Source organism: Gavia stellata, unplaced genomic scaffold (genome assembly GCF_030936135.1).
Source record: "Gavia stellata isolate bGavSte3 unplaced genomic scaffold, bGavSte3.hap2 HAP2_SCAFFOLD_554, whole genome shotgun sequence".
In the NCBI taxonomy this organism is placed as follows: Eukaryota; Metazoa; Chordata; class Aves; order Gaviiformes; family Gaviidae; genus Gavia; species Gavia stellata.
The window spans coordinates 1-15,886 of NW_026777057.1; the positions used below are offsets into that span (position 1 = coordinate 1).

The window sequence follows — 15,886 nt, forward strand, 5'->3', positions numbered from 1 at the left end:
TGGCCATCTTGGATGGCCAACGGTTGGACGCTGTGACGTCCTGTGACCCCCAGGACCAAGGGGACACCCCAGGGAGCCCCCAGGACATTTGGGGACACTTGGGGACACCTCAGGGACACTTGGGGACACCAAGACCCACCTCCACCTTCTCAATTGTATGGAGGCGGCCATCTTGGATGGCCAACGGTTTGGACGCTGTGACGTCCTGTGACCCCCAGGACCAAGGGGACACCCCAGGGAGCCCCCAGGACATTTGGGGACACTTGGGGGACACTTCAGGGCCACCATGACCCACCTCCACCTTCTCAATATTATGGAGGCGGCCATCTTGGACGGCCAACGGTTGGACACCGTGACGTCCCGTCACCCCCAGGACCAAGGGGACACCCCGGGGAGCCCCCAGGACCCTCGGGGGACCCCTCGGGGGACACTTGGGGACCCCTCGGGGACGCGTCCCCTCACCTCCATGTGCTCGATGTGGCGCAGGTGGCTGTTCTTGGTGGCCAGGAGGAGGGCGCGAGCCTCGTCCAGCTGCGGTCTTCACCTGGAGGCTCTCGTGGGTAGAGGAGGGAGAACTGCGACTGCAGCACTTTGTACTCCAGCGTCTCCTTCACCGCCTCCTCCGGCAGCGAGCGCGCAGGGCCACCTGCGGGGACCGTCCCCCAGCCGTGTCCCCCGGTTGTCCCCCCAATGGCCCCGGTGTCCCCCCCCCTTTCCCCGCCTCGTCCTCCCAGACGTCCCCCGCTGTCCTCCCGGGTCCCCAAACGTCCCCTGTTCGTGCCTCTGCGACAGGGCTGCTGCATCGGCGGTGGCACCTTCTTGTCGCTAAATGTCCCCAGTGTCACCACAGTGTCCCCTCCTCCCCGGGTTCCTCAGGGACTCCCGTGTCCCCCGCCACGTCCCTGCTGTCCCCAATGTCCCCCCACGTCCCTGAGTGTCCCCAAGTGTCCCCTGAGCTGATGTCCCCAGTGTCCCCAGATGTCCCCAGTGTCCCCACGCCCACGACGTCCCCTGATGTCCTGGGGGCTCCCCGGGGTGTCCCCTTGGTCCTGGGGGTCATGGGACGTCACGGCGTCCAACTGTTGGCCGTCCAAGATGGCCGCCTCCACCATGTTGAGAAGGTGGAGGTGGGTCTTGGTGGCCTTGAAGTGTCCCCGAGGTGTCCCCGAGTGTCCCCGAGTGTCCCCCAAATGTCCCTGGGGGCTCCCCGGGATGTCCCCTTGGTCCTGGGGGGTCACGGGACGTCACAGCGTCCAACCGTTGGCCATCCAAGATGGCCGCCTCCATAATATTGAGAACATGGAGGTGGGTCATGGTGGCCCTGAGGTGTCCCCAAGTGTCCCTGAGGTGTCCCCGAGGTGTCCCCAAATATCCTGGGGGCTCCCCGGGGTGTCCCCTTGGTCCTGGGGGTCACGGGACGTCACGGTGTCCAACCGTTTGACCGTCCAAGATGGCCGCCTCCATAATATTGAGAAGGTGGAGGTGGGTCTTGGTGTCCCCAAGTGTCCCCTGAGGTGTCCCCAAGTGTCCCCCAAATGTCCTGGGGGCTCCCTGGGGTGTCCCCTTGGTCCTGGGGGTCACAGGACGTCACAGCGTCCAACCGTTGGCCATCCAAGATGGCCGCCTCCATAATATTGAGAAGGTGGAGGTGGGTCTTGGTGTCCCCAAGTGTCCCTGAGGTGTCCCCAAGTGTCCCCAAATGTCCTGGGGGCTCCCCGGGGTGTCCCCTTGGTCCTGGGGGTCATGGGACGTCACGGTGTCCAACCGTTGGCCGTCCAAGATGGCCGCCTCCATAATATTGAGAACGTGGAGGTGGGTCATGGTGGCCCTGAGGTGTCCCCAAGTGTCCCCGAGGTGTCCCCGAGTGTCCCCGAGGTGTCCCCGAGGTGTCCCCAAATGTCCTGGGGGCTCCCCGGGGTGTCCCCCTTGGTCCTGGGGGTCATGGGACGTCACGGCGTCCAACTGTTGGCCGTCCAAGATGGCCGCCTCCACCATGTTGAGAAGGTGGAGGTGGGTCTTGGTGGCCTTGAAGTGTCCCCGAGGTGTCCCCGAGTGTCCCCGAGTGTCCCCAAATGTCCTGGGGGCTCCCCGGGATGTCCCCTTGGTCCTGGGGGTCACGGGACGTCACAGCGTCCAACCGTTGGCCATCCAAGATGGCCGCCTCCATAATATTGAGAACATGGAGGTGGGTCATGGTGGCCCTGAGGTGTCCCCAAGTGTCCCTGAGGTGTCCCCCGAGGTGTCCCCAAATATCCTGGGGGCTCCCCGGGGTGTCCCCTTGGTCCTGGGGGTCACGGGACGTCACGGTTGTCCAACCGTTGACCGTCCAAGATGGCCGCCTCCATAATATTGAGAAGGTGGAGGTGGGTCTTGGTGTCCCCCAAGTGTCCCTGAGGTGTCCCCAAGTGTCCCCAAATGTCCTGGGGGCTCCCCGGGGTGTCCCCTTGGTCCTGGAGGTCACAGGACATCACAGCGTCCAACCGTTGGCCATCCAAGATGGCCGCCTCCATAATATTGAGAACGTGGAGGTGTGGGTCATGGTGTCCCTGAGGTGTCCCCGAGTGTCCCTGAGGTGTCCCCAAGTGTCCCCAAATGTCCTGGGGGCTCCCTGGGGTCTCCCCTTGGTCCTGGGGGCTCAGGGGGTTGACCTGGTGTCCAGCTCGTGGCCGCCCAAGATGGCGGCTGCAGTGGCGCTGACCTACCGGTGTGTCTGTCCCCCTGTCTGTCCCCCGTGTCCCCTGTCTGTCCCCGCCGTGCCGGTGGCAGAGTGACGAGCTGGGGGTGCAGAAGCGGCTGCGGACGGAGGTGATCCAGCTGGAGGACACGCTGGCGCAGGTGCGGAAGGAGTACGAGATGCTGCGCATCGAGTTCGAGCAGAACCTGGCGGCCAACGAACAGGCGGGTGAGAACCGCCAGCGGCTCCCACAGCACCCACCATGGCACCCACAGCACCCACCACAGCTCCCACAGCACCCACCATGGCACCCGCGGCCTCCCTGGAGGAGCTGCCGGGGGGAGAGAGGGGAGGGGGGGGCCCTGGAGGGAGGGGGCGCTCTGGGATGGTCCTCCATGGCAGGGGGGGCGCTCTGGGATGGTCCTCCATGGCAGGGGGGGGGCGCTCTGGGATGGTCCTCCATGGTGGCGGGGGGTGCTCTGGGATGGTCCTCCATGGCGGGGGGGGGGGGGGCGCTCTGGGATGGTCCTCCAACATCTCTATGGTGGGTGCTCTGGGATGGTCCTCCATGGCAGGGGGGGGGCGCTCTGGGATGGTCCTCCATGGCGGGGGGGGGCGCTCTGGGATGGTCCTCCATGGTGGGGGGGGCGCTCTGGGATGGTCCTCCATGGGGGGGGGGGGGGCGCTCTGGGATGGTCCTCCCAAAGCTCTATTGGGGGGGGGGGGGGGGCGCTCTCTAGGACAGTCCTCCCCCCCCTCCATGGTGCCCCCCCCCCAACTCTCCGGTGCCACATACACACCCCGCAGAACCGCTCTGCTCCCTCTTCCCCCGGTCTCTATGACCCTGCGTGACGCTGGGGGGGGGGGGGGTGTGTGGCTGCACAAGGGTGCCCCCCCCGACCCCCAGGTGTCCCCCCCCCCATATCCGCAGGGCCCATCAACCGGGAGATGCGGCACCTGATCAGCAGCCTGCAGAACCACAACCACCAGCTGAAGGGCGACGTCCAGCGCTACAAGCGGAAGCTGCGGGAGGTGCAGGCCGAGATCAACAAGGTGGGCGGGGCCCGCGGGGGGGGCGGGGCTTCTGGGGGTGGGGGCCCTTTGAAGGGGTTGGGGCGGCGCGCCCCACCGCATGGCTCAGTGAGGATTGGGGTGGCGTAGCCCCTTTAAGAGGGGGGGGGGTGTGTCCCGTTGGGGTGTGTGTGGCGCCTTTAAGGGGGCGGGGTTATGGTGAGGGAGGCGGGGCCAGCCCGCCTTGGGTGGGGCGGGGTGTGCAGAGTGGGCGATTGGCTGTTGCCCCTTTAAGAGGGCGGGGTGAGGCCTAGAGGCAGGATTGGGCGCTTGTTGCCACCGAGGGGGCGGGGGCCACGCAGGTGGGGCGGGTCTTAAAAGGGCTGGGGGCAGCGATGGCTGGGTGGGCCCCACCGAGGGGGCGGGGGCTTGGGCTCGCCCCTTTTAAGGGGGTGGAGCCCCATGAGGGCGGGGCGCAGAGGCACGCCCCTCTTAAAACGGGGGGGGGGCTGCTAACCCCGCCCTCCCTCCACTAGCTCCGCCTCCAAGCCAGCGGCGCCCCGCCCCCTCAAGGCAGCGCTCCGCCCCCTCCGCCCCCACCCACCACCGCCGCTGCCCCGCCCCCCAGAGGAGACCACGCCTACCGGGGGGAGCCCCGGGCCCCGCCCCCGTCAAGGAGGAAGAGGGGCGTGGCCCCGCCAGGCCCCGCCCCCCCGGAGCCCAAGCGGGAGGCGGCCCTCACCCCCCGCCCCACCGGAGGCGCCCCCTCCGCGGCGACCGCCGGAGGAAGAGGAGCTGCCACCTTCCCGCCGCCCCCCCCGGTTCCCCGCCGCCGCGCCCCCCCCCCGGCGCAGCCCCCTCCGCTCCGGGTAAAGGAACCCCCCCCCGGTTCCCCCCCCGTCCCCCCGGAGCTTCCCGGGGGGGTTCCGGATCGGGAACGGGAACGGCTGCGGGGAGCGGGGAGCGCCCCAAAGGTCCCCCGGAGGAAGGCAAGAAGAAGGATTCGGAGGTCCTCAAGCAGCTGCGGGGGGAGCTCAAGTGAGGGGGGGGTCCGGTTGTGGGGGGGCGGTGAGGGGGGGTTTGGGGGGGGGTCTGGGGGGTTATTGGGGGTGGGGGGGGGCTGTTAAAGGGGGGGCTGGGGGGTTGTTGCGGGCGGCGGGAGGGAAATGAGATGTAAATGAGATGTAAACGAGCTGGAAATGAGGTGGAAAGATGGCGGCAGGAAGGCGCAGGAGAGCCAGAAGGAGATGAAGCTGCTGCTGGACATGTACAAGTCGGCCCCCAAGGAGCAGCGGGACAAGGTGCAGCTGATGGCGGCCGAGAGGAAGAGCAAGGCGGAGGTCAGGGCCGCTGAGGCGCGCGTCCCCTCACGCCGTTCCCTCACGCCGTTCCCTCGTCTCGTTCCCTCACGCCGTTCCCCTTATCTTGTTACCGCATGTCGTTACCTCATGCCATGACCTCACACCGTTCCCTTCTCTCGTTACCTCACGCCATGATCTCACACCATTCCCTTCCCTCGTTACCGCATCTCGTTACCTCACGCTGTTCCCTCACCTCGTTACCTCACCTCGTTACCTCACGCCATGACCTCACGCTGTTCTCTCACCTCGTTACCGTATCTCGTTACCTCACACTGTTCCCTTACCTCGTTCCTCACCTCGTTACCTCACGCCACGACCTCACGCCATTCCCTTCCCTCGTTACCGCATCTCGTTACCTACTCGCGCCATGACCTCACGCTGTTCCTTTACCTCATTACCGCATCTCATTACCTCACGCTGTTCCCTCATCTCGTTACCGCATCTCGTTATCTCATGCCATGACCTCACACCATTCCCTTCCTCATTACCGCATCTCGTTATCTCACACTGTTCCTTACCTCGTTACCTCACCTCGTTACCTCACGCCATGATCTTGCGCTGTTCCCTCACGCCGTTCCCTCACCCCATTGCCTCCTGCCGTTACCTCATCACGTTACCTCAGCTCGTTACGTCGCGTCGTTATCTCACGCCATGATCTCACGCCGTTTCCTCACAGCGTTGCCTCACCTCGTTACCTTATGCCATTATGTCACACCGTTGCCTCGTCTCGTTCCCTCACGTCATTCCCTCACCTCGTTCCCTCACGTCATTCCCCTCACCTCGTTCCCTCACGTCATTCCCTCATATCGTTCCCTCATCTCATTCCCTCATATCGTTCCCTCATCTCATTCCCTCATATCGTTCCCTCATCTCATTCTCTCGCACCGTTCCCTCGCGCCGTTCCCTCATGTCATTCCCTCGCGCCGTTCCCTCACACCATTCCCTCATTGTCTCGTCTCGTTCCCTCGTGTGCCGTTCCCTTCGTGTGCCGTTCCCTCGTGTGCCGTTCCCTCACGTCGTTCCCTCACGTCGTTCCCTCACTCACCTCGTTCCCTCACGTCATTCCCTCACCTCGTTCCCTCACGTCATTCCCTCACCTCGTTCCCTCACGTCATTTCCTCACCTCGTTCCCTCACGCCGTTCCCTCATCTCATTCCCTCATGTCGTTCCCTCGCGCCGTTCCCTCATGTCATGCCCTCATTGTCTCGTCTCGTTCCCTCGTCTCGTTCCCTCACCTCGTTCCCTCACGCCGTTCCCTTCATCTCATTCCCTCACGTCGTTCCCTTCACGTCGTTCCCTCACGTCGTTCCCTTCATCTCATTCCCTCGCCTCGTTCCCTCGCCTCGTTCCCCTCACGCCGTTCCCTTCCTTCCACCGGCTATGGGGGGTTGGGGGGGACGGGGGGGGCCGTGGCGGCAGCGTGACGTCACGTACCAGGCGCGGTGAGGTCACGGTCCGCCCCCTCCCCGCCGGCGGCAGGCGGAGGAGCTGCGGGGACGGGCGCGGGAGCTGGAGGAGCGGGGAGCGGCGGAGAGAGCAAGAAGCTGGCGGACGAGGAGGCCCTGCGGCGCCTGCGCCACGCCGAGGAGCAGATCGAGCACCTCCAGCGCAAGCTGGCCGCCACCAAGCAGGTGGGCGGGGCCTCCGGGGGGCGGGGGCCTCCGGGGGGTGGGGCCTGGGGGGCGGGGCTTTGCACGGGGGCGGGGCTTCACCTGGGGGAAAGGAGGCTGCAGGGGAAGGAGGGAGGGGGAGGGAGGAGGGGGGCGTGGTCTTGAGGGAGGGGGGCGTGGTCTTGAGGGAGGGGGCGGGGCCGGGTGGGAGGGGTGGGGCCTGGGGGGCGGGGCTTCACCTGGGGAAAGGAGGCTGCAGGGGAAGGAGGGAGGAGGGGGCGTGGCTTTAAGGCCGGGGGGCGGGGCCTTAAGGTAGGGGGCGTGCCCTTAGGGATGGGAGGGGCGGGGCCTCGGAGGGCTTAGCCCGAGGAAAGGAGGGAGATGAGGGTGGGGGTGTGGCCTTAGGGGAGGGGGTGTGGGAGGGGAGGGGCCTCGGTGGGGGGCGGGGCTTCGCCTGGGGAAATGAGACTGCAGGGGAAGGAGGGAGGGAGGGGGCGTGGTCTTAGGGGAGGGGGCGTGGTCTTAGGGGAGGGGGTGTGGGAGGGGCGGGGCCTCGGGGGCGGGGCTTTGCCTGGGGAAATGAGACTGCAGGGGAAGGAGGGAGGAGGGGGCGTGGTCTTAGGGGAGGGGGCGTGGTCTTAGGGGAGGGGGGTGTGGGAGGGGCGGGGCCTCGGGGGGGGCGGGGTCACCCGGGGAAAGGGGGGCTGCAGGGGAAGGAGGGAGTTGAGGGGAGGAGGGGGCGTGGCCTTAGGGGAGGGGGTGTGGCCGGGGTGGAAGGGGCGGGGCCTCGGGGGGCTTAGCCCGAAGAAAGGAGGGAGATGAGGGAGGGGGTGTGGCCTTAAGGGAAGGCGTGGCCTTAGGGGAGGGGGGTGTGGCCGGGGTGGGGGGGCGGGACTCGGGGGAGCGGGGCTTCACCCGGGGAAAGGAGGGAGGTGAGGGTGGGGGCGTGGCTTTAAGGGAGGGGGCGTGGCCTTGGGCCTATGTGGTGGCCGGTTAGCAGGGAGGGGGTGTGGCCTAGGGATTGGGGGTGTGGCTGGGGTGGGAGGGCGGGGCCTCGGGGTGGCAGGGCCTTGGTGGGCGTGGAGGGGGCAGGGCCTAAGGGATGGGCAGGGCCTTTGGGGTGGGGGGGGGTCATATGAAAGGGGCGGGGCTTCGGGGGGTGTGGCTTGTGGGGGTGATGTTATGGGAAGGGGTGTGGTCTGATGGGGCAGTAGGCGTGGCCTGTGGCATTGGGGGCGTGGCCTGTGGCATCGGGGGGCGTGGTTTCCCCCCAGGGCAAGCCTATGGGGGCGTGGCTTGGTCCTGGAGGGCGTGGCCTGGTTCCGAGGGGCGTGGCCTCTAAGGGAGGAGTCAGTGGGAGACGTGGGGGTTAGGGGATGGGGGGTGGGCGGGGCTCACGGCGGCGGGGGGGTGGGCAGTGTGATGTCATAGGCGTGTCTGATGAGGTCATAGATAGAGGCTGTGACGTCATCAGCGTGTTTTTATCGGTCGGTAAAAGACGGGGAGAGGAAACGTCGGCGACAGGGGCGGGGGCAGCAGCCTTTAGGGTTGCTGGGCGGTCCTTCTGACATCACAGGCGGGCCGCGTGACATCATCAGCGCCTCCTACGCCGCGGCTCGCGATGCCGCAAGGGCTCTCCGCCTCCGCGCCGGCGGGCGGGATGCGCCCGTGGCGGGGCGAGGCTCACGAGGTCACCGGCGCGCCGCCGCCGCCCGGCTTCAGGGCGGGGCAGGGAGGGGGTCTTGGGGCGTGGCCCTGACGGCGGCCATGTTGCGGCCCCACCCCGGGGCGGGGCAGGAGGAGGAGGCGCTGCTGTCGGAGATGGACGTGACGGGTCAGGCCTTCGAGGACATGCAGGAGCAGAACCTGCGGCTGCTGCAGCAGCTGCGGGAGAAGGACGACGCCAACTTCAAGCTGATGTCGGAGAGGATTAAGGCCAACCAGATCCACAAGCTGCTGCGGGAGGAGAAGGACGAGTTGGCCGAGCAGGTCCTCGCCCTCAAGGCTCAGGTGGGAGCCGGGGCGATTTGGGGGGACCCCCATTTTTGGGGGGACCCCGGTGGTTGGGGGGCTGGAGGGACGCAGGTGGGCAGGAGAAGGTTGAGGTGGTGCAGAAGGTTCTCACCATTAAGGTTTAGGTGGGACCCAGATGTCTTGGGGGGCACCCAGGTGTCTGGGGAGGTCCAGGAGGATTTGGGGGGACCCCGATTTTTGGGAGGACCCCGGTGGTTGGGGGGCTGGAGGGATGTAGGTGGGCAGGAGAAGGTTGAGGTAGTGGAGAAGGTTCTCACCATTAAGGTTTAGGTGGGACCCAGATGTCTTGGGGGGCACCCAGGTGTCTGGGGAGGTCCAGGAGGATTTGGGGGGACCCCGATTTTTGGGGGGACCCCAGTGGTTGGGGGGCTGGAGGGACGTAGGTGGGCAGGAGAAGGTTGAGGTGGTGGAGAAGGTTCTCACCATCAAGACCCAGGTGGGACCCACACATCTCGGGGGGCACCCAGGTGTCCGGGGAGGTCCAGGGAGACCCAGATGTCCAGCAGGGATTTGGGGGGACCCCGATTTTTGGGGGGACCCCGGTGGTTGGGGGGCTGGAGGCACCTAGGTGGTCAGGAGAAGGTTGAGGTGGTGGAGAAGGTTCTCACCATCAAGACCCAGGTGGGACCCAGGTGTCTTGGGGGGCACCCAGGTGTCTGGGGAGGTCCAGGGGAACCCAGATGTCCAGGGGGGATTTGGGGGGACCCCGATTTCTGGGGGGACCCCGGTGGTTGTGGGGCTGGAGGGACGCCGGTGGGCAGGAGAAGGTTGAGGTGGTGGAGAAGGTTCTCACCATCAAGACCCAGGTGGGACCCAGATGTCTGGGGGGCGACCCCAGCATCTGGGGGGGGGACGCAGGTGTTTTGGGGGTACCCCAGCATCTTGGGGGGACCCGTGGACGTGGGGGGGGGCACCCAAGCGTCCGTGGTGGGTGTCATCCCCAGGTGGACGCCCAGTTGCTGGTGGTGCAGAAGCTGGAGGAGAAGGAGCGGGGGCTGCAGAGCAGTCTGGCGGCGGTGGAGAAGGAGTTGGCCCTGCGCTCCCAAGCTCTGGAGCTCAACAAGAGGAAGGTGGGAAAGGGGGGCACCCAGGTGTTCGGGGGGGCACCCAGGCATCCGGGTGGGATCCAGGCATCTGGGGGCACCCAGGGGTCCAGGTGATGACACCCTTGGACCTCTCCATGAGGACCCAGGTGTCCAGGAACCTTCTCCTGGTCGCACCTTGGAGCCACATCTCAATGGCTTGATGGTGGCGGGGGGCACCCAGGTGTCTAGGGGGGCACCCAGGGGTCCAGGGGGGCACCCAGGTATCCGGGTGGGACCCAGGTGTCTGGGGGCAGCCAGGGGTCCGGGCGATGACACCCTTGGAGCTCGCCGTGGGGACCCAGGTGTCCAGGAACCTTCTCCTGGTCCCACCTTGGAGCCACATCTCAAGGGCTTGAGGGTGGCGGGGAGCACCCGGGGTTCCGGGAGGGAGGAAACGGGGTGACCCCGGTGTCGGGGTGATGTGGGGGGACCCTGCTAATGGGGGTGTTGGGATTTGGGGAGCGGGAGATGAGTGGGGGGGACACCCCATTCCCCGAGGAAGGGGACCCATGCGTCCGGCCGTGCAGGCGGTGGAAGCGGCGCAGCTGGCGGAGGACCTGCGGGCGCAGGGGGAGCACGTCCAGGCGCGGCTGCGGGAGCTGCAGGCTTGCGCCACTGAGAACCGGGCCGCCAAGGACAAGGAGTCCCTCAGCCTCAAACGGGCCCAGGTAGGGGGGGCCCCTATAGCATCCATAGGGGGACGCAGGGTGGGGGCACTGGGGGGGTCCTTATGGGGCTGTGTGGGGTGCTATGGGGGCTCTGTAGGGTGCTATGTGGGCTGTAGGGTGCCCCCCGGGGCTGTTTGGGGAGTCCACGGGACTCTATAGGGTGCCTACAGCACCCTGTAGAGTCCGGAGAACAGCACCCTATAGAGTCCGGAGAACAGCACCCTATAGAGTCCAGAGAACTCTATAGGGTGTCTACACCGCCCTATAGAGTCCGGAGAACTCTATAGGGTGCCTACACCGCCCTATAGAGTCCGGACAACTCTATAGGGTGCCTACACCGCCCTATAGAGTCCGGAGAACTGTATAGGGTGCCTACACCGCCCTATAGAGTCCGGACAACTCTATAGGGTGCCTACACCGCCCTATAGAGTCCGGAGAACTCTATAGGGTGCCTACACCGCCCTATAGAGTCCGGAGAACTCTATAGGGTGCCTACACCACTGTATAGAGTCCGGAGAACTGCATAGGGTGCCTACACCGCCCTATAGAGTCCGGAGAACTGTATAGGGTGCCTACACCGCCCTATAGAGTCCGGAGAACTCTATAGGGTGCCTACACCGGCCTATAGAGTCCGGAGAACTCTATAGGGTGCCTACACCGCCGTATAGAGTCCGGAGAACTGTATAGGGTGCCTACACCGCCCTATGGAGTCCGGAGAACTCTATAGGGTGCCTACACCGCCCTATAGAGTCCGGAGAACTCTATAGGGTGCCTACACCACCCTGTACAGTCCAGAGAACTGTATAGGGTGCCTACACCGCCCTATGGAGTCCGGAGAACTCTATAGGGTGCCTACACCGCCCTATAGAGTCCGGAGAACTCTATAGGGTGCCTACACCACCATGTAGAGTCCGGAGAACTCTATAGGGTGTCTATACTGCCCTATAGAGTCCAGAGAACTCTATAGGGTGCCTACACCACCCTGTACAGTCCAGAGAACTGTATAGGGTGTCTATACCGCCCTATGGAGTCCGGAGAACTCTATAGGGTGCCTACACCGCCCTATAGAGTCCGGAGAACTCTATAGGGTGCCTACACCACCATGTAGAGTCCGGAGAACTCTATAGGGTGTCTATACTGCCCTATAGAGTCCAGAGAACTCTATAGGGTGCCTACACCACCACGTACAGTCCAGAGAACTCTATAGGGTGCCTACACCGCCCTATAGAGTCCGGAGAACTCTATAGGGTGTCTACACCACCCTGTAGAGTCCAGAGAACTCTATAGGGTGCCTACAGCACCCTGTGAGCTCTATAGGGACCTGGGGGGGCGGTCTATGGGTGCGTAAGGAATGAGTAGCGATTCTTTATGGGGTTCTGTGGGGGTTGTGTGGGTTTTGGGGGGCCCCGTGGGGCTGTTTGGGGGCCCGGGAGAACTCCATAGGAGCCTCGAGGCACCCTATGGATTCTATAGAGGGCCTGGGGGGAAATACGGGGGCTATGGGGTGGCTGGGGGGTCCTTATGGGGCTCTGTGGGGGTGCGCTGTGGACTCTGAGGAGCCCTGTGGGGTGGTTCAGGGACTCGGGGGACTCTGTAGGACCCCTATGGGCTCTATAGGGTGCCTGGGGGTGGCTATAGGGTGGCTGGGGCCAGCTATAGGGTGGCTGGGGGTTCCTTATGGGGCTCTACACCGGCTCTGGGGGGCTTTGTGGGAAGGTTCGGGGACTGTGTGGGACTCTATAGGGTCCCTATGGCACCCTATGGGTTCTATAGGGTTTGGGGGGGGAAGATACAGCTGGTGTGGGGTGTTAGGGAACCATATAGGGTGGGGGGGGGGTTCTATAGGAACGTTATAGGGTTCTATAGAAGATGTAGAAGGTTTTGTGATATCTTATAGGAGATCTATGGGGACTTAAAGACGCTTTGGGTGTCTCTATAGGGGGTCTGTGGGGTTGTTAGAGGCTTTGTTGGGCCCTATAGAGGGTCTGTGGGGATCTATAGGGGATCTGCAGAGATCTATAGGGGATTTGTTGCTCCTGTAGAGGCTCTATAGGGGCTCTGTGGTTCCCTACAGGGGGTCTGTGGGGACCTATAGGTGTGTGGGGACCTATAGGTGTGTGGGGACCTATAGGTGTGCAGGGACCTGTAGGGGGTCTATGGGGACCTATAGGGGGTCTATAGGGACCTATAAGGGGTCTACGGGGACCCACGGTGCCGCCGTGGGTCATCGCCCCCCATCCCCGCAGGAGGAGCTGTCGCAGCTGCGGCGGAAGCTGGAGAAGCAGCGGAAGGTGGAGGTCTACGCCGACGCCGACCAGATCCTCCAGGAGGAGATCAAGGAGTATCGGGTGCGGTGGGGGTTGGGGGGGGCACCCATGGGTGCCGGGGAGGGGGTGGGTGGGGTTGGGGGGGGCACTCCGCCTTCTCCCAGGGCTCCCGGCGGCTGGGCGAGGTGGCTGGAGGACCTTGGAGGACCCATGGGTGGGCGCTGGAGGACTTTGGGTGGGGTTGGAGGTCTCTGGATGGGTGCTGGAGGTCTCTGGATGGGTGCTGGAGGTCTCTGGGTGGGTTTGGAGAACCTTGGGTGGGTGTTGGAGGACCCTTGGGTGGGGCTGGAGGACCCATGGGTGGGTGCTGAAGGATTTTGGGTGGGGTTGGAGGTCTCTGGGTGGGGTTGGAGGTCTCTGGATGGGTGCTGGAGGACCTTGTGGTGAGGCTGGAGGACTTTGGGTGGGGTTGGAGGACCCATGGGTGGGTGCTGGAGGTCTTTGGATAGGGGCTGGAGGACCCCATGGGTGGGTGCTGAAGGATTTTGGGTGGGCTTGGAGGTCTCTGGGTGGGCTTGGAGGACCTTGGGTGGGTGCTGGAGGACCTTGGGTGGGTGCTGGAGGACTTTGGGTGGGGTTGGAGGTCTCTGGGTGGGTTTGGAGGACCTTGGGTGGGTGTTGGAGGACCCTTGGGTGGGGCTAGAGGACCCATGGGTGGGTGCTGAAGGTCTCTGGGTGGGTTTGGAGAACCTTGGGTGGGTGCTGGAGGACCCATGGGTGGGTGCTGGAGGACCTTGGGTGGGGCTGGAGGACTTTGGGTGGGGTTGGAGGTCTCCGGGTGGGTTTGGAGGACCTTGGGTGTGTGTTGGAGGACCCTTGGGTGGGGCTAGAGGACCCATGGGTGGGTGCTGAAGGTCTCTGGGTGGGCTTGGAGAACCTTGGGTGGGGCTGGAGGACCCATGGGTGGGTGCTGAAGGATTTTGGGTGGGGTTGGAGGTCTCTGGGTGGGGTTGGAGGTCTCTGGGTGGGCTTGGAGGACCTTGGGTGGGTGCTGGAGGACCTTGGGTGGGGCTGGAGGACCCATAGGTGGGTGCTGGAGGACCCATGGGTGGGGCTGGAGGACCTTGGGTGGGGCTGGAGGACCCATAGATGGGTGTGGAGGACCTTGGGTGGGGCTGGAGGACCTTGGGTAGCTTGGAGGACCTTGGGTGGGTGCTGGAGGACCTCGGCTGGGGCCGGAGCACCCATGGGTGCTGCAGGTCACACCCCGGGGCCGTCAGCCATCTTGTCCCGCCCTCCCCACCACCTCCCGTAGGGTTGGAGGACCTGGGGCTGGGCTCGGAGGACCTCAGCACGGGCTTGGAAGAACGTGGGGTTGGGTCCGGAGCACCCATGGGTGCCAGGAGACGGCCGGTAGGGTGTCACCACGGGGCTGACGGCCATCTTGTCCCGCCCTCCCCACCACCTCCCGTAGGGTTGGAGGACCTGGGGCTGGGCTCGGAGGACCTCAGCACGGGCTTGGAAGAACATGGGGTTGGGTCCGGAGCACCCATGGGTGCCAGGAGACGTCCGGTAGGGGTGTCACCGCGGGGCTGACGGCCATCTTGTCCCCGCCCCCAGGCCCGCCTGACCTGCCCGTGCTGCAACGCCCGCAAGAAGGACGCCGTCCTCACCAAGTGCTTCCACGTCTTCTGCTTCGAGTGCGTCAAGAGCCGCTACGACACGCGCCAGCGCAAGTGCCCCAAGTGCAACGCCGCCTTCGGCGCCCACGACTTCCACCGCGTCTACATCAGCTGAGCAACCGCGGCACCCGCGGGTGCTCTCCCCAACCGGCTGCGGGAGCTCCCTGTCCGACCACAGGGCCGCGGAGGTGGGTCAACGCCACCTTGGAGGACCGTGTTTTTCCTCGTGTCTCTGTTTGTTGAACCCCATGTTGGTCCTCAGCCACCCATGGGTGCCCTGTGAGACTTATGGGTGCCCCATCGCAACACACAGCACCCATGGGTGCCCCATGGCCAACCACAGGTCTTGGAGGTGGGTCAACGCCACCTTGGAGGACCGTGGTTTTCCTCGTGTCTGTGTTAGTTGAACCCCATGTTGGTCCTCAGCCACCCATGGGTGCCCTGTGAGACTTATGGGTGCCCCATCGCAACACACAGCACCCATGGGTGCCCCATGGCCAACCACAGGTCTTGGAGGTGGGTCAAGGCCAACCTTGGAGGACCGTGGTTTTCCCCATGTCTGTGTTTGCTGAACCCCATGTTGGTCCTCGGCCACCCGTGGGTGCCCCGTGAGACTTATGGGTGCCCCATTGTGACCCACAGCCCCCATGGGTGCCCCATGGCCAACCACAGGTCTTGGAGGTGGGTCAAGGCCAACGGAGAACCGTGGTTTTCTCCGTGTCTGTGTTAGTTGAACCCCATGTTGGTCCTCAGCCACCCATGGGTGCCGCGTGAGACCTATGGGTGCCCCATTGCGACCCACAGCACCCATGGGTGCCCCATGGCCAACCACAGGTCTTGGAGGTGGGTCAAGGCCACCTTGGAGGACTGTGGTTTTCCCCATGTCTGTGTTTGTTGAACCCCACGGTGGTCCTCAGCCACCCATGGGTGCCGCGTGAGACCCATGGGTGCCCTATGAGACGTATGGGTGCCCCATCGCGACCCACAGCCCCCATGGGTGCCCCATGGCCAACCATGGGCCTTGGAGTTGGGTCAAGGCCACCTTGGAGGACCGTGGTTTTCCTTATGTCTGTGTTAGTTGAACCCCATGTTGGTCCTCAGCCACCCATGGGTGCTGCGTGAGACCTATGGGTGCCCCATCGCGACCCACAGCACCCATGGGTGCCCCATGGCCAACCACAGGTCTTGGAGGTGGGTCAAGGCCACCTTGGAGGACTGTGGTTTTCCCCATGTCTGTGTTTGTTGAACCCCACCGTGGTCCTCAGCCACGGTGAGGCAGGCGGCATCAGGGCTGTCCTGTGGCGCTCTGGCGCTAGAGACCAGCAGCCGCTCCAGCCACCTTGGGCCAGACCGGATCCGACACCGCTCACGGTTAAAGCGTCGGGCGCAAAAACCATACAGCCGGCCTGGAAGACGCTGCTGACTGGTCACGCACCAGCTCCAAGTGCTGGCCCCCATCCCCCAGCACAATAAAGTTGGCTGCTCATCTCATCT

The 15,886-nt window shown here is 64.8% G+C and overlaps 1 protein-coding gene across 1 annotated transcript; it reads left to right on the top strand.

The window, feature by feature from the left end:
- Positions 1-1,212: 1,212 nt before the first annotated feature.
- On the top strand, positions 1,213-14,608 carry LOC132321614 (E3 ubiquitin-protein ligase BRE1B-like). Its single transcript, XM_059835085.1, is given in 13 exon segments — positions 1,213-1,305; positions 2,767-2,902; positions 3,606-3,727; positions 4,222-4,444; positions 4,597-4,723; positions 4,908-5,025; positions 6,526-6,567; positions 6,570-6,677; positions 8,454-8,666; positions 9,635-9,760; positions 10,303-10,443; positions 12,690-12,791; positions 14,331-14,608. Coding segments are annotated over 13 exon segments (1,728 nt in total). The 3' UTR covers positions 14,508-14,608.
- The last annotated feature ends 1,278 nt before the right edge of the window (positions 14,609-15,886 follow it).